The sequence below is a fragment of the Podarcis raffonei genome, chromosome 5 (assembly GCF_027172205.1).
Source record: "Podarcis raffonei isolate rPodRaf1 chromosome 5, rPodRaf1.pri, whole genome shotgun sequence".
Taxonomy (NCBI): domain Eukaryota; kingdom Metazoa; phylum Chordata; class Lepidosauria; order Squamata; family Lacertidae; genus Podarcis; species Podarcis raffonei.
The window spans coordinates 88,082,043-88,107,913 of record NC_070606.1 but is presented as its reverse complement, the minus strand read 5'-3'; the positions used below and the strand labels follow the sequence as shown (position 1 = coordinate 88,107,913).

Genomic DNA, 25,871 nt, shown 5'->3' with positions numbered 1-25,871 from the left:
TTCATCTGCCCTACCTGCAACAAAGCATGTCTCTCCTGTATTGGTCTCTACACTGGAGAGCCAGTGTGGAGTAGTGGTTAAGAGCGATAGTCTCATAATCTGGGGAACCGGGTTCGCGTCTCCGCTCCTCCACATGCAGCTGCTGGGTGACCTTGGGCCAGTCACACTTCTTTGAAGTCTCTCAGCCCCACTCACCTCACAGAGTGTTTGTTGTGGGGGAGGAAGGGAAAGGAGAATGTTAGGCGCTTTGAGACTCCTTAAAGGGAGTGAAAGGCGGGATATCAAATCCAAACTCTTCTTCTTCTTCTTCTTCTTCTACTACTACTACTACTACTACTACTACAGCCACAGCAGGCGTCGTGGCTCTCCAACGGTTTGATTTCACCCCTGAAGGCTCTTTCTATTGTCTCCCAAGAAGTACGGATGCCAACAACTTCTGAGTAGACATGCATAGGACTGAACTGCTTAACTCATAGCACTCCATATGAAGGAAGCGTCATGCCATCCTACTTTGCATTTATTACATGAATAACATGAGTATCTCATTCCACCCTCCCTTCTCTGTCCCAGAGTGCGAGGAATGCGGGGCAGTTGATTTTGGAATGTTTCGTTTCAAATCCATTGCAAGGGGGTTCCGCATGTCTTAGAAGCACAAAACGGACCAACTGATTCCCGCTCCTCGTTGCAGTTCAATTGGCAAAGGAAGTGTGAAGCGTTCGGAAACTCCGCATGTGTACACCAGGGCTGTTGCTCCTGCAGAGTGAGTAAATGTTTTTGTCTGACCCCTAAAGACACGTAACAAAGGTGCCCGGCAAGTCTCTCTGGGGAGGGCAGCCCACAAGTGGGGAGCCACTGCAGGAAAGGCCCTGTTTCTCATGTTGCCGCCCTCTGGACTTCTTGTGGAGGAGGCGCATGAAGAAGGGTCTCCGATTATGACTGCAGGGTCTCTCCTATTGGGAGAGGCAGTCCTTGAGGAATGGTGGTCCTGAGCCATTTAAGGTTTCGTAGGTCAAAACCAGCACTTGAAATTGGCCCCCAAAACTAAGTGGCCGCCATTGCAGACAGGCTAGGATTGGCGTTTTATGCTCAAACTGTCTTGCCCCGGTGAGCAACCTGGTCACTGAAATCTGCACCAGCCAAAGTTTCTGAACTTCAGAGGCAGCCCTACATATAACGTGTGGCAGTAATCTAACCTAGAGGTTACCAAAGCATAGACCAAGTAGGATATCCTGGTCCAGATAGGGGTGCAGCTGAGCCACCAGCTGAAGCTGATGGAGGGACCTTGTTCACATTCCTGGCGATTATCTAATGCTTATTTCCCCTAAATTGATTTTTGAATTTTATTGTTATTCATGTTTTTATACTGTATTTTATGCTGCTTTTATAATTAAGTGTTTTAAATTTTTTGCTAGCTGCCCTGAGCCCGGTTTTTGAACCGGGAAGGGCAGGGTATAAATAAAAAATATTATTAATTATTATTATTATTATTATTATTATTATTATTATTATTATTATTCCACCTATAGTAACAGACAAAGAATACAGCTGCAAATCCATGCCTATGAAGAGGAACCTCTCCCCTTTTCTCCCCGCTCTGCCAAGAGCTTTGATTATATACAGAGTGTGTGTGTGTGTGTGTGTGTGTGTGTGTGTGTGTGTGTATCCATAAGTTTCTCTCTGCTGATGTAATAATGTGTAACATATCTAATTATCTAGGCCATAGCTTGCTGGTCTGTTTTTATATTAAGTAATAGCCGGAGAGGAAGGTGATGTAGCTATCCTCCGACCACCCATCGCCTCTCCCCCAGCCCCAGATAAAAAACGAGAGCTTACATGCCAAGAAATTTTAAAATATTGCCGCTGATTGTCATCTTGTTTACAGGAAATTTAGAAAAGCCAATCACATTATAAAATCCCTTTCCAGTAATCTCATCTTGAATTAGAAGAACAGATCTCTCTTGAACGAAGGAATGAAGATATATCTTGTTTTTTTCAGAGTAAAAGCTCATCTATAGGGTTTTTTTTTTAATTATTTTTTCATTGCAGTGGTGGAGGGAGGACATATCTTTAGGATGTTAATACTTCTAACAGAATGACTTCCCCGGGCACAGCACAGGAGAAATATTTTCAAAGCTCATGCATTCATAGTAATAAGAAATATTATTAAAATCTCTGCCCCACTCTTCCTCCCAAAGGGACCATGGGGAATGGGGCAATGGATGAGAAGTTGTGCAAAATTTCTCGGGTTCAGTCCTGGAGTGGCATCTCTAGGTAGGGCTGGGAGAGAAACCCTGGAGTGCTGCTGCAAGTCAGTGTAGACAACACTTAGGTAGATGGGCCAGTGGTATGGCACAGAAGAAGGCAGCTTCCTATGTAGGAAGTGATGGTGGTAAACGACAAAGCCCAAATCACAATCCAAAATGAAGTAAGCACATTTAAAAACATGTTGTTGTTGTTTAGTCGTTTAGTCGTGTCCGACTCTTCATAACCCCATGGATCAGAGCATGCCAGGCACTCCTGTCTTCCACTGCCTCCCAAAGTTTAGTCAAACTCATGCTGGTAGCATCAAGAACACTGTCCAACCATCTCGTCCTCTGTTGTGTTGGGATACTGCCAGGGAGGCAAAGTCCATCATAGCCCCCAAGCCAGCTGCCGGACGATCCATCGACCTCCCGTAGACAGGCAGTATCAGCAATTAGCGACACGAAGCCTCAGAAATAGATTGCCACATTCTTAGGCTGGTGCACACTCTATCAGCAGAATTCACACAGCGAAAGATGCACAGCAGGAGAGCATTTTTCCAAGTTTATTCAGCGTTGATCAGAACAAAGAAAAACATGACTGCCTGTTTCGGTATGCTCAGGCAACAAGAGAAACGAAAGCAAAGACACAACAGAAACATCCTGTGAAACAGGAAATACGCAGACTCTGTGACTCACAGCCTGCTCCCTTTTAAGGTGGAACGGAAATATCCTAACATGTTGTCCCCTTCTCCTTGTGCCCTCCATCTTTCCCAACATCAGGGTCTTTTCCAGGGAGTCTTCTCTTCTCGTGAGGTGGCCAAAGTATTGGAGCCTCAGCTTCAGGATCTGTCCTTCCAGTGAGCACTCAGGGTTGATTTCCTTCAGAATGGATACGTTTGATCTTCTTGCAGTCCATGGGACTCTCAAGAGTCTCCTCCAGCACCATCATTCAAAAGCATCAATTCTTCAGCGATCAGCCTTCTTTATGGTCCAGCTCTCACTTCCATACATCACTACTGGGAAAACCATAGCTTTAACTATACGGACCTTTGTTGGCAAGGTGATGTCTCTGCTTTTTAAGATGCTGTCCTCGCCACGGCAAGGCAGTGATCCATGAAGGGGTTTAAAACATGACTGACATCTAAAAACAGCCACCTATCCTCACAGCTAATAATTTCAATTTTTTTTGTACCCATTTAATAGAATGAGGAAGCAGACCGAGAGGGCATCTAGCGCTTCAAAAACATTCCCTACATTACAAACCCCAAACACAGACCTTTATGGAAACCAAAACAACAAGAAGGAAAGTTTAACATAGATTTCTGAGAAGCTGATGCTTTGGTGATATGCAGATTAATTTAAATTCAATCAATTATCTAATCACTTAATTGGTTAAAAAGCAGGTGATTAATCAACTATAATCATTTAATCAGCTGACAGCACCAACTAATCTATCATGTTGTTGCTGTGTCCTATCAAAGTAAAACACGAGGCTCTCACGATTCTGTTGATGCTGCCAGGTTCCATACTGGGGGCCCTTGGGGAAGGGCTGTGTAGCTCAGTGGTAATGCAACTGCTTTGCATGCAGAAGGTTCCACATACACACCGTAAGCTACCTTACACTGAGCAAGACCATTGGTCCACCTAGCTCCGTATTATCACCACTGACCACCAGCAGCTCTCCCAGATTTCAGGCAGGAGCCTCTCCCAACCCTACCTGGAAGTGCCATTGGGGATTGAACTTGGGACTTCAGCTTGCAAGGTAGATACTCTGCTACTGAGCTGTGCCCCTTCCTCCAAGGTCTCAGGTCTCCAGATAGGGCGGACCAAATTCCTATCTCAAACCCTGGAAAGCTGCTGCCATTCTGCATTGACAGTACTGAGCTAGTTTGTCCAAGAGTCTCACTCAGTGTAAGTCAAATTCCCATGATGGATTAGGTCTGTCTCCACAGCCTCCATTAGCCTGGAGTTGTTTTCTCTTCAGGGGAGAACTCATTAGCACATCCTTAGTTCTCTGTGGCTCCCAGAGAAAGGCTCAAAGACCAGCTCTCCAAGATGGTGATTTGCAGTCGAATACCTCTCTCACATGATCTAAAGTTAAACAACATGTGAGAGCTAACAGAGAACATCAACAGTTAATTATCAACCCATATACACTCAGAGAGCTGCTTTTAGCTTCAGTATAGCTCAGTGGAATTTCCCAATGTTGAACCCTCAGCAATACACATTCAAATACATACAGGCATATTCCATACAGACTCTAAGCAGACACCAACTCTACTTAAAATCTTAGGAGATCTTCCGCAACGGAGAAACCAGTTCTGTAGCCATCTTGAAGGGTAGTTGTTGAGATGCCACCCCAAGGCCACAGATGTTGCAGCTCCTGTTCAGGGGACTCCAAGAGCCTGAGTCACCTTGCTGCGCATTGAAATTCCAGCAGCAGCAGCAGCATCCTGCACCCTTTGAGCCTTGTGGAATTTTCTTGGGAAGGTCATAAAATGAAACATTGCCGCATGCTAACTTAAAGGTTACAAAATCATGGGCTCGAGCAGATGCATTAGTCTGTGACAACGCTGGCACCCTTCCAGCTGTCTACAGGAGATGAAGGGAAGGGCTGGGGAGGAAGAATGCTTAAGTGAACATCTGTGGCTGGGGACAAATGCTTTCCTTAAAAAAAAAAGGGAAGTCCCTGAAGGCCGCATAAGAGAGCCAAAGACCCATTTAAAGGGCCCAAAGAGTCATTTAATCCATTGCTTACTTTCCCAACAGTGCCCAATAGCATCTCGCTGGATGGAAACCAGGGAAGGCTTGTCCATACAGGGGCACACAATTTCATCCAAGCACATGAAACCACCAACACTTAAAACCAAACCTCAAAATGTAGCAGCAACCAGTGTAGCTGGTGCAGACAGTGGCATGTGGTGCAATTTTTCATAGGGAAATGGTTAGGGCCAGAGATTAGTGTGATGATGATGATGATGATGATGATGATGATGATGATGATGATGATGATAATAATAATAATTTATTATTTGTACTCCGCCCATCTGGCTGGCACTCTGGGCGGCTTCCACAGAGACCAAAAATACACTAAAATATCACACGTTAAAAACTTCCCTGAACAGGGCTGCCTTAAGATGTCTTCTGAATGAAATGTGGTTGTTTATCTCTTTGACCTCTGGTGGGAGGGCGTTCCACAGGGCGGGTGCCACTACCGAGAAGGCCCTCTGCCTGGTTCCCTGTAGCTTTACTTCTCACAATGAGGGAACCGCCAGAAGGCCCTCGGCGCTGGACCTCAGCGTCTGGGCAGAACGATGGGGGTGGAGACGCTCCTTCAGGTATACTGGGCCGAGGCTTCCCTTCCTAAGCCGGGCAGAAGCTTCCCAGGCTTTGGGAAGGAGGCACCAGGCTATAATACTTTAATACTCTAATTTACTGGGAACATTTAGGGGACTAGCCTTGTCCCCTAGTCCACAGGATGCAGAATAGGTGTTATGCAGAAACAGCTTGCTGGGTGGAATTGCAGGGGCTGCAATTCTAGCTTCCGAGCAGGTGGGTGACTGTTGCTTACCTGGAGGGGGGGGGAGCAGTGGCGAACCAACTGGGAGAGAGACCACTCCTTAATAGTCCTGGTGAGATAACCAACAGTCGCCTTTGAGCCTCACTAGCCTGTTTGCAGGTGAATTCTCAAAGTTTGGGGGACTTCGGCCCTTCTGTTTCATGCCACTGGGAAATTCCGGGGTGTCGGCGTACATCTGGCGATTCCAAATGCATGAATGCTTCAGCGCCCTCCCACCAGTTATCACTTAGATTCCTATTAGGCAGCGGAAGCCAGGCAGAAGAATTCCAATGCTACCTTTAAGGCTCACCTGAGCGGAAGCGTCCAGATAAATTGCATTGTGCACAGCGCCCTGGCAGCCTGTGCAGCTAACCTGTCAGAAAATTGCTTAATTCTGTTGGCTGAAGTATGGAAGGATTATGGGGTGTGACATATGGCCCATATCTCTCTCTCTCTCTCTCTCTCTCTCTCTTTCTTTCTTTCTTTCTTTCTTTCTTTCTTTCTTTCTTTCGTTTCCCCTCCATTAAGAATGAACCCCTGATCACAAGAACTGGCTTCTTGACTCCCATGGAAATCATATGTGCCTTTCTTTCCTGAGAAAAGCAAAGCTCTGGTGATGCTTTTCTCAACTTTTTGTTTGTGTTTGTTTGTTCGTTTGTTTGGAACATATGTACCCCACCCTTCAGCCAAAAAGGCTCCCAGAGCAGCTTACATACAATCAAAACAAGACAGTCCCTACCCTCAGGTTTACTATCTTTTGAATAATAATAATTTTTAAAAAGGGACACGAGTGGCGCTGTGGATTAAACCATGGAGCCTAGGACTTGCCAATCAGGTCGGTGGTTCGAATCACCGCAACGGGGTGAGCTCCCGTTGCTCGGTCCCAGCTCCTGCCAACCTAGCAGTTCAAAAGCATGTCAAAGTGCAAGTAGATAAATAGGTACTGCTCCGGTGGGAAGGTAAACGGCGTTTCCGTGCGCTGCTCTGGTTCGCCAGAAGCGGCTTAGTCATGCTGGCCACATGACCTGGAAGCTGTATGCCTTCAGGTGTCTTCTAAAAGTCAGATAGTTGTTTATTTCCTTGACATCTGATGGGAGGGTGTTCCACAGGGCAGGCACCACTACCAAGAAAGTCCTCTGCCTGATTCCCTGTAACTTCACTTCTCACAGTGAGGGAACCGCCAGAAGGCCCTCATAGCTGGACCTCAGGGTTATATCCAAAGTTAGTCATACTAAAACTACTGAAATGGATGGACCTAAGCACCGACCTAAGACTAATGGACTTTGAAGATGCTCAAACTCATAGGAAGAAAGGTACTAAGAGGGAAACCTATGTCCCCACTGTGGAGGGACGTGTGGATCCAGAATTGGCCTCCACAGTCATTTACGGACTCATTGTTAAAACTGTTTGTGGAAGACAATCTTACTCGGCTACGAGTGATCACCGAAGCAGAAGAAGAAGATACTTGATGCCACTCAGTAGGATTCTGGTGATGCATCTCTTTGTCCCTTGTTACAACACACGAATCAGTGAAGGAAACAATTTATTGGAAGAGTTGCCTAAAGGCAATTAGGCCGTGTTCATGGAAGACAATCTTACTCGGCTATGAGTGATCGCCAAAGAAGAGAAGAAGAAAGAAGGGGCTAATAATTAATAATAATAATAATAATAATAATAATAATAATAATAATAATAATTTATACCCCGCCCTCCCCAGCCAAGACCGGGCTCAGGGCGGCTAACACCAAATATAAAAACAATTGATTAGAATACAGCTTAAAAACAAGATTAAAATACAACATTAAAACATTAAAATGCAGCCTCATTTCAGTGGAAGTCAATCAAAAACTTTTTTGGGGATAAAAACGTCAAGTCTTCACCAAGGCTAACTATCCAGACTGGTCCTACATGGGCCAGAAAAAAGCCAGGGAAGTCCCCAAATAGGAGTTCCAACACAGAAGGAGAAAGGAAAAAAGAAAGGGGGGGTCAAATTGATAAGACTGTTGGAAGGTTCAGAATATGTTAGAAGCCCTCCTGAGGCACAGTGGGTCAGTGGGTCTGGCTGTTGACCAGAAGGCTGGTGGTTCGAGCCCACCCAGGGACGGCTGTGGACAGGATTCCTGCATTGCAGTGTATTGGACTAGATGACCCTTGGGGTCCCTTCCAACTCTACAGTTCTATGATTCTATAACTCAGGACAGATTAAAGGCAGCACCCTGTGGTGGAGAGACAAATTATTCCTGCCCCCAGGGTGCTATTCACCTGGCAGACTAAAGCGCATAGTCTCCAAGGTTGGTAGAGTTATTTTGACCCTGGAGACAAATAATCCCACTCTCTCTCCTCCCTTTCCGCTAAAAAATCAAGAATAATACCTCCAAATTTGCTGCCCTTGCCAATCAGCTGCTTGAATCCGCCATCTCACTCTGCCTAATGGTAGGGCCAGCCCTGCTTAGTAATAACTTGTATTATGTTACTACTAAATTGAGCACCTAGCTAACACTTGTAAGAGCTGCATGATAGAATGTACAAAATTCAGAGAGGAGATCAATGTCTGAGTACCAGGGCAATTTTGTTTTTTTTTAATGGTGGGTCGTTTGGGCTCTGCTTCACATAGCTTCACGGCTTTGCTGCTAAAATTAACAGTCAAGGCTGCGAGGAGGTGTCCTCTCTCTCACTCACTCACTCAAAGAAAAAAAACCAAAACCCCAGAACTCAATCAATTAAATTGATTGGCAGCAGGAATTAAGGCAAACAAATGTAAGCAGTTCTGGCGATGCAAAAGTAACAGACGAGATTCGTTTCCTCAAGATGTGATGATGGCTGATAGTGTAGGTGCCTTTTTCCAAGAACAACAAAAATAGACCCAAGGCTTTGTCAACCGTTGACTTAGCCCAGACGACTAATAATGGACTACCCAAGGCAGTGGGTGGGCAGGCAAGAGTGGGTGGGCAGAGGTGGGCTGTAGGCACACAGAGGAGGTGGAAGATGAGGCAGCAGCAGCAGCAGCAGGGGTATGTGGTATTTTTATTTTTTTCCTCTAGTAGCAAAATGTTCTGGGCTGGCCCTGATCCTGAGATCGATGGGCCAATGAGTCTGACATGGTGTCGGGCAAAATCCAACATTCACATTTTTTCCCCAGTAAGTGCAGAATTGTTTTTCAAAAAAAAAGAAAAAGCTTTAGGGGGGAGGAAGTATAAAGGTCATATTAGAAAGACTGCGACAGGGTCACTCTTGATAGCCCAATTTTACAGCAAGGCGATCAGAAGTGTCAGTGTGACTTAGCTGCAGGTGCTCTTTTAATGTGACCTGGTCTTTAGCAATAAGAAATGTACTGAAAGTAGAACCACACTTGTGATTGAATGAAATAGCGCGCACGCACAAAACCGACAGGGCCAGTGTGCCAAATGTAGACTGGACTGAGGGAGGGAAGCATTATAAAGGACTCCTTTCCCCCTTTTAGATTTCAACCCCAACCCTCTCTTCTTCACCCAAGTAAGAGTGGAATGTGCAAGGAGCTAAATTTAGATTGTTTTAAAAGGCAGAAGTGTGACACGGTACCATTTTCTCTACCTGCCCCGCCCCATTTAAAATGGGTCATTTTTTTTAGTTGGGATTTTTTTTCCATTCTGGAAGGGCTGCATGCCTTACTGTTATGCTTGTCAGTTCTGCGACCTATCATTGTCCGCACCAACGACAACAAAAAGAGTTAATTCCAAAAAGAAAATACAAAGATCAGGATGCTTGATGGCATCAGCCAAATAAAGGCACTTTAGGGAACACACAAAGTCAATTTGGGAGAAATTGCTCTCTGCAAATACAGTTTGGTAGTCTTCCTTTTCATCCTTGCACTGCTATCTTCATTATGAACCTTTTAGGTTAAAAGGAAGATCCTTTCACTCACTGTTTATGACTAGAATTATGCTTTCAGCCGCAGTGCACTTATGAGGAATGCAATTTTTCCAGCACACCTTTCCTGAAAGAATGGGCAGTTGGATCAAAATTGATCAGGAAAATATTTATCGGACCAAAGTAATGATTTGCTAGCAGTCGCTCCGTGAGACTGCCGAGTGATCAGTTTGCCCACACAAATTGCGCTTGGAAAACTCTAAATGCTCAAACTGCACCATGGGCCAGTGACTTAGGGGCAAAACTCCTCCTTTTCTTTCACATGGGGGTGGCACGACTGTGCATGGGGTCTTTCCCCACATCTACTACCAATGAAACTTAAGCATGCCCAGAATTATTTTGGTACCAGGGTTGGACACCCAGACACTTGCTTTTTGTAGAGGGGAGAGGCGCAAAGAGTTTCTCTGTGAGCAAGCACGGTGCCAGCTGAGGCAAGTGGGTTTTGTTCCATTAAAGAGGGTGGCTGATGGGGGCAGGTGGTGTGGGAATGTTAAGGAAGGTAGGGAAGGATATATTGAATAAGTGAGTGACGTAGCAGAGCAAATTCCCCTCAATATAGCTGGAAGCTAGTTTGCAGATTCATTTGAATCTCTTAGTTAGGATTATTTCCTGGTGTCCCCTTTAATCTCTCTTAAAAGAATAAAGACACAAGAGTCTATCTGAGTAAAGTAACAAAAAGTTTACTCACATTTCAGTTCACGATATGAAAGCTTGTTAGTTACATAAACAAACAGTGTGAGTTGATCTCATATGGAGACTGAACTCACGTGCTGCTGGCTGAGAAACAGCAGACAGCAAAATGACATAAAGACAACAAAATGGCAGCAAAAGAACAGCAAGCAAGACAAGAGGAAAAACAACAAGACTGCAAGTGAGAAAATGGCTGTATGACTCGGCTCTTTTAAGGAGTCACCCAGAGCCACGCCCATCTCCCAGGTCACATGCAGGGGGGAGATGCTCCAGACCAGAGGAACAGGAAGTTACACTGACTGGATGTCCCCTTGCCTGTGCCACTCTAGGAAATAAGGAATGTTGCATTTGACTGCACCAATGGATCACGTCCCACAGGTGGGTCATGCATGTCCCTGCATCTTTTCCTGCTTCTTTTGTATTGGACTCCCCCTACCCCACAGCAGCCATTTTGCGACGGACGCCCAGGGTACACCCCCAAAATTCCAAATGTGGCCACTATCCCCAGAAGGCTGACAAAACCTGGGCAACACCCAGCCAGAATGAAGCACTGTTATGAGTCTTATTGATGTCCATGGGAAAGTTAAAGGTAAAGGGGCCCCTGACCATTAGGTCCAGTCGTGACCGACTCTGGGGTTGCAGCACTCATCTCGCTTTATTGGCCGAGGGAGCCGGCGTACAGCTTCCAGGTCATGTGGCCAGCATGACTAAGCTGCTTCTAGCAAACCAGAGCAGCGCATGGAAACGCCGTTTACCTTCCCGCCGGAGCGGTACCTATTTATCTACTTGCACTCTGACGTGCTTTCGAACTGCTAGGTTGGCAAGAGCAGGGACCGAGCAACAGGAGCTCACCCCGTTGTGGGGATTCGAACCGCCGACCTTCTGATTGGCAAGTCCTAGGCTCTTTGGTTTAACCCACAGCGCCACATACCTGCAAAAAAAAAAAAAATCCCACCCACTGAAACCAATGGGGCTTCTAGGTATTTTGGCCAGGCCGTGCCCTGCATTAGACAGGAGTAAAAGATCAATGTTGCCTCTTTTTTAGCTCAGCCACACGGTGAGTTAGGTGTCTGTTATTCCCCTCACAGAGGTTGTGAACTAATCACCTTTTCCAGTTTTACCTTGGAACCCTCCATATAATCATAGCATTGGAAGGGACCCTGAGGATCCTCTATTCCAAGCCCCTGCAATACAGGAATGAATATGTAGCCATCCCATATGGGGATCAAACCTGCAACCTTGGTGTTATAAGCACCGTGCTCTCACCGACTGAGCTATCCAGGCTACTGATCACTGGACATGCTTCTTGAATCTGATTAGAAGAAACCACATTGGCTAGCCCTGTCTTAGCTGTTAGAATACACTCCCCTTCTCATGCCATCCTGGTAATATTTGAAAAGGAGATTGAAGTGGGTGCATCAAACACCACCATTACCTCACTGCCCACCTTTCTCTTTCTCTCTCTATGTATACCACCCTTTCTCCTGGAGCCTCATAACAGCATAAAATGGGGTTAGCGTATTTTCTCCCTGCAACAACCTGGCGAGGTAGGTTGTTGTTTACCTACAGCATTCCATTTATGAATTGCTTCTCACGAAGGACCTTGAGGGCAGGCTGAAAGAAGGTCACACAGCAAGCTACGTCGGGCTTTGAACCCACTTCTCCTCATTGCAAGTCCAACAAGCCACTTATTTCAGCCCCTGGAAACCTCACCCCTTGGCCAGCGTGTGAACTGTAAGCCAACAGGGTTTCAAAAGGAAGATTCTTGGCAGAGCTCAGGAGTGGATAGGTCAGTACTGAAACAGAAGTCAAAATACCATTTTTGCAATACGTGTTAAATAACAGCTATGGAGGCAACTCGGCTTATTTTCAATAGAGGGTATAATTCCAAAGTCTTTCAAAAGAAAGAGGAGGGGGGGGAACTCTGCTCTTTGCTAACCATAGCTGATTGTTGACTTCAAATGGTGCCAGCTGTGGGCAAATTGAATAAAACATTTGCTCTGCATCCTTTATTTGCAAAGCTCAGAACTGTAAACTTTCCCACCTCTTCTGCCTTCTCCCTCCCCCCTCGAACCACCCTCAGGAGTTGGAGTCTAGCTTTTCTGTGAGTCATGGAGCCGGCAAGCAGCACGCGCTTTGAGAACATCGCAAGCGAAATGTGCCGAAAGGAGGAGCTGAGAGGGACGGCGTACCGGCTGAATGACGTTCCGGAAGCTTTGCAAGAGGTTAGAAGTACCTCGGGGGCAGCGGTTGTGGAAAACGCGATGGAGAAGCTGAAAGCCGGGAAGAGCAATGTCAGGGAAAAACAAGGTCACGATCTGGACAGGTTGGTCCTGAAAAGAAAGTCGGAAAGCAACGATAAGCCAGGCGTGAGGAAGGAACAACGCTTGATGGAGCCAGAGAACCAGGCCCTCCCTGTGCTACTGCCCCACATCCCCCTAAAAAGCCTGATGGAGGTCGAAATGAAGTTGGTGTACACAGACGAGGAAGACGTCACCTATGAGTTTCTGGCAGCTCAAGTGGCCCCAACCAACACTCAGGCCAAATGCCCAGGGTCTGCAAATGTAGATTCCCCAAGGCTGCCTGGCATGAGCAGGCAACCACAGATGGACAAGTGGCTTCAGGTGTCCTTAAAGGATGCCAGCGCTTGCTACAGGCAGAAGAAGTATGCTGTGGCAGCAGGACAGTTCAGAACAGCCCTTGAGGTAGGTAGGTAGGGGCCCCGAGGGGAGTTGGGTGAGGTAATGGGGAGAGCGCAAGCGTTAGGTAGCCATGACAAGGGCACTTGGAGGAATGGTGGCCACCAAAGCCCTGACTTAGCTTCACCAGAATCCTTAAGGTCACTCTAGATCAGGGATTCCCAATCTTGGGTCTCTGGTTGTTTGGGGACTACAATTCCCATCATCCCTGACAACTAGCTAGGGAGGATGGGAGTTGTAGTCCAACTAAATCTGGAAAGCCAAGTTTGGTGAACCCTGCCCTAGATTATGGTGTAAAGGAGAAGCTCCTTTTCAGAGAGTCATTCATGGAGAACGTGGATGGGGAACTTCAGGCCCAGGGCTCAAAGGCAGGCCTCAGGCCACAAACACTCACAGAGGAAACACCTTCCTTTGGAATGGCTGGAATGTGTCCTTGGAAGGTGATAATGGCTCTAACTTGCCTGGAAGATCAGTGTGAGGAGAAATCACTGCCTTTTGTATACCATCTATTTAAGTAGGCTTTCCCTTGCGCATAAGATTCACCACACCGCTCTGTTTTATTATTTATAGATATTTAATCAAACGTTTTATCAATCGATTCTCTGTTTTTACCCATGTATTTCTTTGCAGGCTTGGTTATAATGCAGTACATGGGTTTTTCTTTTCATTCATTCATTTCACTTATTATACTTCTACGCCGCTTTTCACTCACACAAGTCGCAAAGCGGCACACGTACAATAAATAATAACACAGCATTTCACAAGGGCAGCATAAATCATTTAAAATGGTCAACAAATCATCCGCAAAACAACCACTTTCTATAACCCTATTAACAAAGCAACTTAGAAAACAGATTAAGCAGGACAACCACAATAAAAGTCTTATTTTAAAAATCACAAATCATTACAGCACTCGGGGCTTTTTCTCTTAAAAAGAATGTTTAGGGGTACTCTCATGTTCCTACTCATATTGAAATACTGCCCCTCAGTGAGGCCAAACTTAGATTCACAAAATGTTTAGGGGTATGCGTACCCCACCCCACCCCCACCCCAAAAAAGCACTGTTAGCACTCATAATCCACAAAGCAATATTAACAAAGAACCAAAGACAAGTTAAGCACTGCTGAATCCACACACTCCCTCCCCAACCCCATGACTTAGAGTCCTCCACTCAGTTCATCAAAAGACACATTCACATAATGACTGTTGGTGGCAACATTCCTTCTGAAAGCTCCTGGGGCTCTGAAGGGCGGAGGGCGGAGCCAGGCAGGTGGAACAAGCCCTTGTCTGGTGGCCAGCAGAGAGTCCCATTCCTCTCACTTTTTCATTTTCCTAATGTTCTTGTGGGCTTTTATGCAGACCGCTTAGGAATTTCGTATATTAAGTGGTATATAAATACTGGGATCATTGTTAAAAAGGTAAAGGTAAAGGTACCCCTGCCCGTACGGGCCAGTCTTGACAGACTCTGGGGTTATGCGCCCATCTCACTCAAGAGGCCGGGGGCCAGTGCTGTCCGGAGACACGTGGCCAGTGTGACAAGCTGCATCTGGCGAGCCAGCGCAGCACACGGAACGCCGTTTACCTTCCCGCTGGTAAGCGGTCCCTATTTATCTACTTGCACCTGGGGGTGCTTTTGAACTGCTAGGTTGGCAGGCGCTGGGACCGAGCAGCAGGAGCGCACCCCGCCGCAGGGATTCGAACCGCCGACCTTTCGATCGGCAAGCCCTAGGCACTGAGGCTTTTACCCACAGCGCCACCCACGTCCCATGGGATCATTGTTACTGTAACTAATAATAATAATAATAATAATAATAATAATAATAATAATAATTCATTATTTATACCCTGCCCACCTGGCTGGGTTTCCCCAGCCACTCTGGGCAGCTCCCAACTCCACACACACACACACACACAGAGAGAGAGAGAGAGAGAGAGAGAGAGAGAGAGAGAGAGAGAGAGGTACCTCAGGTTAAGAACTTAATTCATTCTGGAGGTCTGTTCTTAACCTGAAACTGTTCTTAACCTGAGGTAACACTTTAGCTAATGGGGCCTCCCGCTGCCGCCGCGCTGCCAGCACACAATTTCTGTTCTCATCCTGAAGCAAAGTTCTTAACCTGAGGTATTATTTCTGGGTTAGCGGAGTCTGTAACCTGAAGGATCTGTAACCTGAAGCGCCTGTAACCTGAGGTACCACTGTGTGTGTGTGTGTGTGTGTGTGTGTGTGTGTGTGTGTCAAACATTAAACATTAAACATCAAACATTAAAAACTTCCCTAAACAGGGCTGCCTTCAGATGTCTTCTAAAAGTCAGATAGTTGTTTGCTTCCTTGATATCTGATGGAAGGGCGTTCCACAGGGTGCCTGGTTCCCTGTAACCTCACTTCTCACAGTGAAGGAACCGCCAGAAAGCCCACAGTACTGGAACTCAGTGTCTGGGCAGAATAATAGGGGTGGAGACGCTTCTTCAGGTATACTGGACCGAGGCCATTTAGGGCTTTAAAGGTCAGCACCAACACTTTGAATTGTGCTCGGAAACGTGCTGGGAACCAATGTAGGTCTTTCTTGACCGGTGTTAATATGGTCTCGGCTGAACCTTGAAACTTCCTGGCATCTAGTACAACTGTCCAGCAGGCCTTTTCATCTCTTCCAAGCTTACGAGCCTAGCATTCCACCTTTACCCAAACTGATTGCCACCAGACCCCTTGGGATATAACCCCACAGCTCAGCAGGGGAAAGAGAAAACAATAGCATCTGCTGGAGGGACCACCACAGAAGTGGAGCATTTACACCTACCAGGTGCGCGCTGACGGGAAGCCGCGGCTACTGGCATTTACAGGAAAGCCATCGTAATGTTCTGCCCTGATTTCTTTGGTGCTGCCAATCTGATCTAATTATATTGGAAATCCCTTCTATCGTAGCGCTGTAACTCCCGCTGTGCTGTGGCTCATAATAATCACATAATGGGCCAGGATTTAGGCATAATCAGATTTTCGCTTCCCTGTCATGTTTCCATAACGCTGCTATAAAACTGACATAAGCGGCCAAAAGTGGAGAAAAGAAAACAGAAAAGCAGCACCCATTATTTAAGCATCGTTATCAGATGGGTGTGTGGCAGCTCTGAACCCCCCACCCTACCCTGCCACACACACACACACACCAAATATATATATGATGAAAAATAAGAGAAATTGGATTACCACTGCTGGGAACTGTTTGCTCATGTGCAGCTTCAGCCATAATGATGGCACCAAGATCTCTTAATCATCAGCGGGTGGCTAGTTAAAGTTGCAGAGCTGTTGAAGCTGGAGGCTGCATCAAAAGAAGGGTCACCAAGAGGATGTGCTCTAATGAAAATGTCACTGTGCAGTTGTCCCCTCTGTTGTGTAATCAACACCCACCCACCCCAGTCCATTTACCCGGAAATTAGGGCACACATTCGGGTCTGGATAGGAACATGGGAAGCTTCCTTGTACCAAGTCAGACCTTCTGCGTTCAAAGCAGATCCTCCGCCACTGAACCACATCCCACCAAAAACAGTAGCCTCTTGACCTCACAGGGACCAGCCAGTTGCCTATGGGAGGCCTACAAGCAGGACCTGAGTGCAGCAAAACTCTCCGTGCTTCTTCTTCCCAGCAACGGGTATTCAGAGGTATTTTTGTCTGGAGGAGGGTTCAGTTCACCTGCTGTCTGAAGGGACACAGCCCAGACAGGACAGGGTGGTTAGTTGGTTGTTTTTTAAATCCTGCTTTTTATCCTTCCTTTCGGGTGGCTCCTGAGTTAATAAGTTGCTTTTTTTATCCGGCTTTTCAATTACAGTGGTACCTCGGTTTAAGAACAGTCCTGTTTAAGAACGATTTGATTGATTGGAAGCCACCCAGAGTGGCTGGGGAAACTCAGCCAGATGGGCGGGGTATAAATAATAAATTATTATTATTATTATTATTCGATTTACAAACTCCGCAAAACCGGAAATAGTGTTCCGGTTTGCGAACTTTACCTCGGTCTAAGAACGGAATCCGAACGGTGGAAGGGCACCAGCAGCGGGAGGCCTTGTTAGGGAAAGCACGCCTTGGTTTAAGAATGGTTTTGGTTTAAGAACGGACTTCCAGAACGGATAAAGTTCACAAACCGAGGTACCACTGTACCAAAATGGCTCACATCAATAAGGGCAAGAGGGAGGCCCTGATAACAGGTTTACGGTCTGACAAGGCAGGATGTGGAAAGGAAGGGGAGTGGAAAGGAGGGGCAAAAGATGAAGAAGATGGAGATCAGGCCTTTAATTTCAGGACAAAGCGCTAAACCCAAAGCATTTGCATCCATTTCGGGCCACGCTGATTTTCTCAGAACCTTGCTTAGATAGCAGTTAGTGGCTCTTGTTCCTTGGCCAACGGTTGGGACCAGAGTTTTCTTTCGCCCTTGTTTCTGCAGTCCCAAGGCAGTTGGAACAGAGTATTCTTTCCATCAGTGAGTAGAGGGGGAAGCGAGCCCCTTCTAGATTCTCCTCCTTTGGCCGATGGATCGGGCCAAGCTGGTCATCCTCATTGGCTTGATGTTCTAAATCCTCAATTAGAATTTGACCCTGGAGAGAAAAGGTGTGCGATGTGTGAATCGGCGCACTCCATTTGTCCCCCTCCTCCCTGCAAGTGGCGGTCAACAAAGTGGAGAAAAGCAACAGCAAACCAGTTGCATTGCAGAGTTTGGCTGCAGCCGCGCAGCTCTCATATCATCAGGTTCCTGCCTTCACAGGTAGCAATCGTTGACCTTTGCCGTGCACATATAAATACTCCCCATTTTTCTAAGTTTACAAAAAAAAAAAAAAAAACAACCAGCCCATCTAGCATTTTTTGCATGACTGCCAGTTGAAGTGTGCAGGCTGCAAACAAGCCTCTTCTGACATCTAGCCCTCTTTTTTCCCAGCATTTGACAATTAATCCCACAGGGAGGCGACATTTCGAAAAGCCCTTGTGGTTTTCTAGCACATTTAAAAGCCTATCCAGCCTGCTGGGGACTTGGCATTTACAGCTGTACGACCAGATTCTTCTATGTATCGCAGCCCACAAAGTGATGCCATAAAGTGTAAATAAGTGCGGCACTAGGCTCCAGGCTACAGCAAGACCCCATTTCCTCACCATGTCCGTACCTCCCCCCCATGTGCGGCTGGCGCATTTTGCACAGGGCAGCAAAATGTAACGTAATGGACAGGAGCCACTGAGAGGAACAGGGCTCCAGAACAGCAGGTGGAGGAAGCAATTTGGCTTGGACCTACCTGAATTTTCTTTCGGTGGCAGTGACCCAGAAGGGATTCTTCTTGCACGAAGGAGGAGGGTTTGAGTCCAGTTTAGCAAGGGGAAAAAATGTAGGACTTGCAAAACAGCAACAACAATAAAACCAAGTGCCACCATCTCTGACCCAAGTGGGCTTGTAATTGCTTTCAGAAGTGGATCTTGAACTCAGTTTATTTGGAGCCAGAATGGACGCCACCGAACCCCTGATGTCACCAGGCAATGTGATGGGGTCTGATCCTTCCCACAATATGCTCCTCATCTGCAGGCTTGAGGGCATCCTGGGCAAAGCGCCCTCTGTGCCCCGTCCCAGACCACTCACAGGCTGCCTTGACAGGCACTGGCGGGTTGGCACTCTGCTCCTGAATTTCACTCTGGGAAAGAATTGTCATTTTTTTAAAAGCAGCCAGCTGGAAAGCCAGAATTGGCAGTGCTTCTCGGCTGTCCCTGCTCTTCTAGTGGCTCCTCCAAGCCACAGCCTAGACTCTCTCTCCCTCTCTGTGGGCCAGGGCAGCTGGCAGCCTGCAATGGAAGCTTGCTTTTCCTGTTGCCACCCACCCAAGCACTCCCTTCCCCTCCATGCCTGGCTTGGCCCATGGCCAGACTCAGCTCTAGCAATGTTCCGGCATCCTCCTCCTTTTCTTCACTGCTTCTGGGCCCCAACCCGATATACCAATGGGGGAAAGACCCACAAGCACTGGAAATAAGAATGCTGGTGACCACAGCAGCACCCATAGGTGCCTCACATCACTTCTTTACAGAGCTGAGCAGTTCAAGGACACTGGCCTCAGACCCCAAGCCTCCCGGGGCCCCTTCATTTGCCTGGTCATGCCAGGTGCTGACACAAGAGCTGTTTAGTCCATATCTCCTCTCACACTCTCCCACCCACTGAGGAGCCAGGTTTAGGAGTAGGTCAGCAATAAGGAGTACCTGGTGTCGACAAAGTTAACTCTTTATTCAAAGAAACCAAAACAGCTCAGGCCTAGTGGTAACACCAACTTTTCCTGGTAGGCCCAGTGAGGTAGTTGCCAGGTCCCTGCCTTCCCTCCGCTCTCAAAGTCTCCTCCTTCCCTGGGTCCTTCTCAAGCCATCTGAGACTTCGTTGCCTTGTCTGTCTCTGCTCCACCCTCTTCATACCTCTTCTGGTTCTGGGAGACCAGGGGGAGAGGAGCTGGTCGCAGCAGGAGACTCCCTGGCTTCTTCAGCCACCTGCCTCATCTCTGTTGCTTGGGCCCCCTCTGCTGCTGCCTCTGATTCTTGACTGCTCTCTGCCCCAGCCTCTTCCTACTCACTAAAACCCTGTTACCTCTTCAGCTTCTTACACCTCCTGCTCCCATTCTCCTCCCTCTTCTCCCTCTGATGACACATCGCCATCCCACCACCAATCTCCTGGCTCTGAGTCTTCTTCCCTTGAGGGTTTCTTAGCTGATGCCTCCCATCCCTCCTCTGCAACCAGCCAGTCCATGACAGCTGATGGGCACTGGTGGCAGTGGAAGATCTCTCTTCCCTACATTAAGTGCAAATAGACCTTAAAAATGCACTTGGGGCTGGGGGTGGGCGTATAGCTACCGCTGATGGAGCCAACAGCCACATAAGAGGGTGGGAGAGAAGGTAGGGAGATATGGGCAAGAGGCTTCAAGGAACGTGCATTGGTGGGTTTTAAGGGCAGGAGAAGCAGAATCCTTCTCCAGATGAGCCAAATAAGAGATATATGTATTTTAAGGCAAGCATTATGATGTCCCCAACCAACCCTGGAAAATACACGTCGCTATATGCAATGCAGCTCAACGTAAACCTGTTTGCATTTCTGTCACCCACCTAGCTCTAGGCCAGTGTTCTTCAACCTCAGACTACAACACCCACCATCCCTGACCATTGGTGATGGGTGAGGGTAATGGGAGTTGTAGTCCAACTGGGGACCCAAATTCAAGGGACACTGCTGTAAGCAATGGTGGCGAGAGCAGAGAATATTAAGTGGGAGGACTCACTGCCCTTTTATCTGGTGCCATTCCTTGCTTCGTTTGGGGAAAACGTAGGTGTCTTTACGATATCCACCCCCATCTCTTTGCCAGGACTGGCATTATCTGCTCTCCTGTGAGAGCTATAAGAATGTAACATGGTTAATGGAACTGTGGTTGCCTAGAGCAGGTTCCCTGGGGGGAGCTGTTTCCAGGTGAGCAGCTCTAAGCCCCATTCTCGAGACAAAGCTTTTATTCTCAAGGAAACTTTGTTGCAGGCTGAATATACATGAAGGTTCTAAGGGCAACATGCCCAGGGCTGACCTGGACCATTTTATATCCTCTTACACCAAACAGTCAGACATATATCCATTGACCCGTATTGCTAGTTACTTGGGGGGGGGGGCAGGATCTCCGAGCACCTGGATTTCCCATCATCCTCCCTTCCCCGTTGTGCTGTTTCTTGATTTTCCATACGTTCCTCCCAGCGCTCAGGTACTCCACTTCAGCAAGCCCTTTACATTTGATTTGCAAAGTCACTTGCAGTCATTCTCATTATCGTAGGATCTCTGCTGTTTAAAAACGGCTTAAAAGGTGCGTTTTGTCATCCTGGGTAATGCAGTGCTCCCCAGAGGCTGTGAAATGGCCTACTTTTTGTGTGTGTTTATCAAACCGTGCTCTTCGTCTGAGGACCAAAAAGTAATTAGCGGCTGTAATTTATCCCGAGAGAGCGAATATTTCCCCAGCACCTAACCCCGAGAGAGCAGGCTACAGCATTCCTCGTGCAGGAATTTCGCATCGCTCTAAAATGCTCGAGTTCTTCCTCTGTAGTCTAATATTGATTACCTTTAACTCTCACTGCCAAAGGATAACTGCTAGCAGGGTGCACAGAGGCCCAGAATTCTGTCTTAAGCTGTGTGGTGGGAATGAATCAGGTATGTTCCAAAACTGGTGGGGGGGGGTTGGGAAAGTCTTCTTGAACTACATTGCCATGCACTGAAATATGTAGTGCCTGGTGTCCATTTGGGACTGGCAAAGCAGAAAAGTAGAGAGGCCAACCATAGCTGAAAGCTGAGCCAATGACAGCATACCCTCCAACATTTCTCTGATGAAAATAGGTAAAGGTAAAGGGGCCCCTGACCATCAGGTCCAGTCGTGACCGACTCTGGGGTTGCGGCGCTCGTCTCGCTTTATTGGCCGAGGGAGCCGACGTTTGTCCACAGACAGCTTCCAGGTCATGTGGCGAGCATGACTAAGCCGCTTCTGGCGAAACCAGAGCAGCACACGGAAACGCCGTTTACCTTCCCACTAGAACGGTACCTATTTATCTACTTGCACTTGACGTGCTTTCAAACTGCTAGGTGGGCAGGAGCTGGGACCGAGCAATGGGAGATCACCCCGTCCCAGGGATTCGAACCACCGACCTTCTCATCGGCAAGTCCTAGGCTCTGTGGTTTAACCCACAGCACCACCCACCTCCCCTGATGAAAATAGGGATGTCCTTTTCCACGCTGGTTGGCTTCCAACATACATAAAAACATCATAAGACTTTAAACATTAAAAACTTCTCTATACAGGGCTGCCTTCAGGTGTCTTCTAAAAGTTGTATCTTATCTCCTTGGCTTGGGGGGTTGCATAACTCCATACCCTCCAACATTTCTCTGATGAAAATAGGGACGTCCTAAGGGAAAGCGGGACGTTCTGGGATCAAATCAGAAGCCGGGATGGCTTCTGTTAATCCAGGAATGGCCCTGGAAAATTGGGACTCTTGGAGGGTCTGTGACAGGCAGAGCTGATTCATTCAAGTTTTGCCCCATCTGAATCTCTACTGAGTTCTGCAAAGGCAGCACTGAGAATGAGGAGGAGGAACAGAATAGGCAGTGCCACTGCCCTGAGTTGGTTGTAAGAACGCAGGCAATTGGAGGTTGGCCGAGAGCAGACTGAGACTGATGCACTATTTGCCCAAATGAACCAGTCTCTGCTGGTACTGGAGAAGGCATGTGGTGATTGACTGGTCACCCTGGCATTTTCCGCTTTCTATATGAAAGTGAGAGCTGGACCATAAAGAAGGTTGATCGCCGAAGAATTGATGCTTTTGAATTATGGTGCTGGAGGAGACTCTTGAGAGTCCCATGGACTGCAAGAAGATCAAACTTATCCATTCTGAAGGAAATCAGCCCTGAGTGCTCACTGGAAGGACAGATCCTGAAGCTGAGGCTCCAATACTTTGGCCACCTCATGAGAAGAGAAGACTCCCTGGAAAAGACCCTGATGTTGGGAAAGATGGAGGGCACAAGGAGAAGGGGACGACAGAGGACGAGATGGTTGGACAGTGTTCTCAAAGCTACCAGCATGAGTTTGACCAAACTGTGGGAGGCAGTGGAGGACAGGAGTGCCTGGCGTGCTCTGGTCCATGGGGTCACAAAGAGTCGGACATGACTAAACGACTAAACAACAACAACATAATACAGTGGAGATTTTTCAGGAGCGGGGTCTTTTCAACAGGGGCACCAAAATCCCTCCTTGAGGAAAATCTTCTCCACCCTCGCTCGGTTGAGGCTTAAGTGAATGTTGCTTTAGCAGAGGGCCCCTTGAATTCAAGGGGAAGTTCTGCTCACCGCTGCTGCTAATTTGATGTTGCAGCCATTCTTTTATTGCGTAGCTGGGTTTTTCATATTGTGAGCCACCTTGGACAGCTTAATTTACTCTGTCCACCAGGATATAAATACTTTAATTGATTGATAAGTGCTCAGGATTCCAATTTTAGCTGGCATTTGACGGTAGTCCTCCTTTTAATTTGAAATCGCTTGGCTATAATTACCCAGTTGGTCCTTGCAATCCTCCTCCGACATAGCTTAAAACAGTGTTTTTCAACCTTTTTTGGGCAAAGGCACACTTGTTTCATGAAAAAAATCACGAGGCACACCACCATTAGAAAATGTTTAAAAAATTAACTCTGTGCCTATATTGACTATATATAAAGTAATTCTCTTGAATAGGAATCAAATAAACACAAAGAAAGTATTTTATAATTACTTTATTATGAAATAGTAAGTAAACAGAAATATGAAAAATTATAAAATACTTTATTCAGTGCGCAACCTGGGCTTGTTTGGCTGAACATAAAGCTGATATTCTGGCTGGAATCGAAGAAAGACACACACGTAGCTCTTTGTCAACAGCTCTCAGTCTCTCTCTGTATTTAGTTTTTATAGCAATCATGCTTGAAAAGCTCATCTCACACAGATATGTAGTGGAAAATGGAAGCAATGTCAAAATAGCTTTGTTTGCCAGAAGGGGGAACTGTTGGGATACTGCCAGGGAGATAGAATCCATCTGAGCCCCCAAGCTCGGTGCCGGACGATCCATCGACCTCCCGTAGTCAGGCAATATCAGCAATTCAGCGACACTAAGCCTCAGGCTTAGTGCACACTCTGACAGCAGAATTCACACAACAGAAGTTGCACAGCATGAGAGCAGAACATGCATATTTACAGTTTATTAGGCATTGGTCAGAACAAAGAAAGCATGACCGTCTGCTCCGACTGCTCAGGCAAAACAGCCAAAAACGAAACGAACTTACACCATAAACATCCTGTGAGACAGGAACTTACGCAGGCTGTTATACAAACATCCTGCTCCCTTTTAAGGTGGAACGGAAATATCCTAACATCCTCCCCCTTTTCGTGTAACCTGTAGTACCTGTGGTTCAACCCAATTGCAACCTTTGTGCGTAAACCTTCAGTTGTTCTCTGTTAACAACCTTAGACAACAGATCAGCAGGAATTTCATTTCCTGGCATGTAGGACACCTGAATGAGTCCTTTCTGAATACACTCTCTTGCACGATGTAGCTTAATCTGCAAGTACTTGGTCCTTTGCTTGCAACTCTCCGAGTTCAGCAAAGCCAAACAAGATCTATTGTCTTGATACACTTGTATAGGACATTTCACAGAAACCCCAATGTCCTTAAACAGTTGCATCAACCATTCACAATCCATGAGTGAAAATGACAGAGCATTGAGTTCTGCTTCACAGGAACTTAGGCTAACTGTTGTCTGCTTTTTGCACAACCAGTCAAACAGGCAGTGGTTGTACATGTAGCATACTCCAGAAGTGCTCGTACCATCTGTGGTGTCACTTCCAAAACTTGCATCTGCAAAGATTTCAAGACCTCCAGTCTTCTGACTGGTGAACCTCAGCCTGTAGTGCATAGTCCCTTTCAAATACCGGGCTATGCGCTTCAGAGCTTTCCAATCCTGAACAGTAGGATTGTTAGCATGTCTGCTAAGCAGGTTAGTGCTTACAGCAATGTCAGGTCTTGAACATCTAGCAATGAAGTTCAACTTGCCTAGAATGCATCTGTACAGCGTTGTGTCAGAAAACGCTTCAGCAGTACTGTCTACCTGGTAACCTGTCACCATCGGTGTGTCTGCTGGGTTTGCATCAACCAAATTCAACCTGGTTAATACATCAGCAATTTTCTGTGTTTGGTGTACCAGAAAATTACCTGCTTGGTCCCTCTCCACCTGCAGAGAAAGATAGTTGGATACCTCACCAAGATCCTTCATGTCAAAGTGCTCCTTCAGTTGAGCTAGGGTGCTTTGGTAAAAAGCCTGATTCTTCCAAAACATCAGAAGATCATCAACAAAACATAAACAATACAGTTTGTTTTGCCCCTCCTCCTTGACAAACACACACGGATCAGCTTTGCCCTGGTGAAAACCTAGAGAAAGCAACGTTTCAGTGAGTTTTGTGTTCCAACACCTGGCACTCTGCTTGAGACCATATAAGGATTTCCGCAGTTTACAGACCATTCCCTTCTGTATCTGCATCCCGTCAGGTGGAAGCATATACAGCTCCTCCCCCAAAATCCCGTACAAAAAAGCTGTATTAATGTCATGATGGGAAACATGCAGTTTCTCCTCCGCAGCGATCTTGAGCATCAGCCGAATGCTCTCATATTTGACCGTGGGTGAGTAGGTCTCGTGGTAATCCTGCCCTGGTACCTGTGAAAAACCTCTGGCAACCAATCTGGCTTTGTGTCTGACAACCTTGCCATTCTGGTCTGTCTTGGCCTTGAAGACCCATTTGCTGCCAACCAGTCTCATTCCTGGGACTACCGGTACCAGTTCCCAAGTCTGGTTCCTGTTTAAGGAATCAACTTCAGCCTTCATGGCATTAAGCCAAGGCTCAGCATCTTTAGAGGTTAACTCCTGGACCTCTTTGAAGCTTGAAGGTTCCCACACCTTCTCTGAGCTACTAAGAACGGCAGTTGCTGTCTTAGCAAACTCATCAGCAAATCTCTTTGGAGGTTTGCCTTTGGTCGCCCTTTCAGACCTGCGAACCAGACGCAAGTCTTCTGGACTCATCTCCTCCTTCTTAGGAGAAAAGTGACCAATGGTGAACAGTGGTTCTTCCAGTTCATTGTCAGACTCATCAGACGGTCTGACTGAGGCCTTTGCGCTCTTGTAGTCTGCTGTGTCATCACTGTCACTGACAGCAGCAGCAGCGCCGCCCACTGAACTGGAATCCG

At 46.9% G+C, this 25,871-nt stretch overlaps 1 protein-coding gene across 1 annotated transcript in view; it reads left to right on the top strand.

Annotated features, from left to right (window-relative positions):
• Positions 1-620: 620 nt before the first annotated feature.
• The window catches only part of SPATA16 (spermatogenesis associated 16), a 174,016-nt gene continuing 148,765 nt past the window's right edge, over positions 621-25,871 (top strand). The window contains exons 1-2 of the mRNA XM_053390577.1: positions 621-760; positions 12,482-13,103. Of these exons, the coding sequence (XP_053246552.1) occupies positions 12,510-13,103 (594 nt within the window). The 5' untranslated portion in view covers positions 621-760; positions 12,482-12,509. The remainder of the gene's footprint in view (positions 761-12,481; positions 13,104-25,871) is intronic.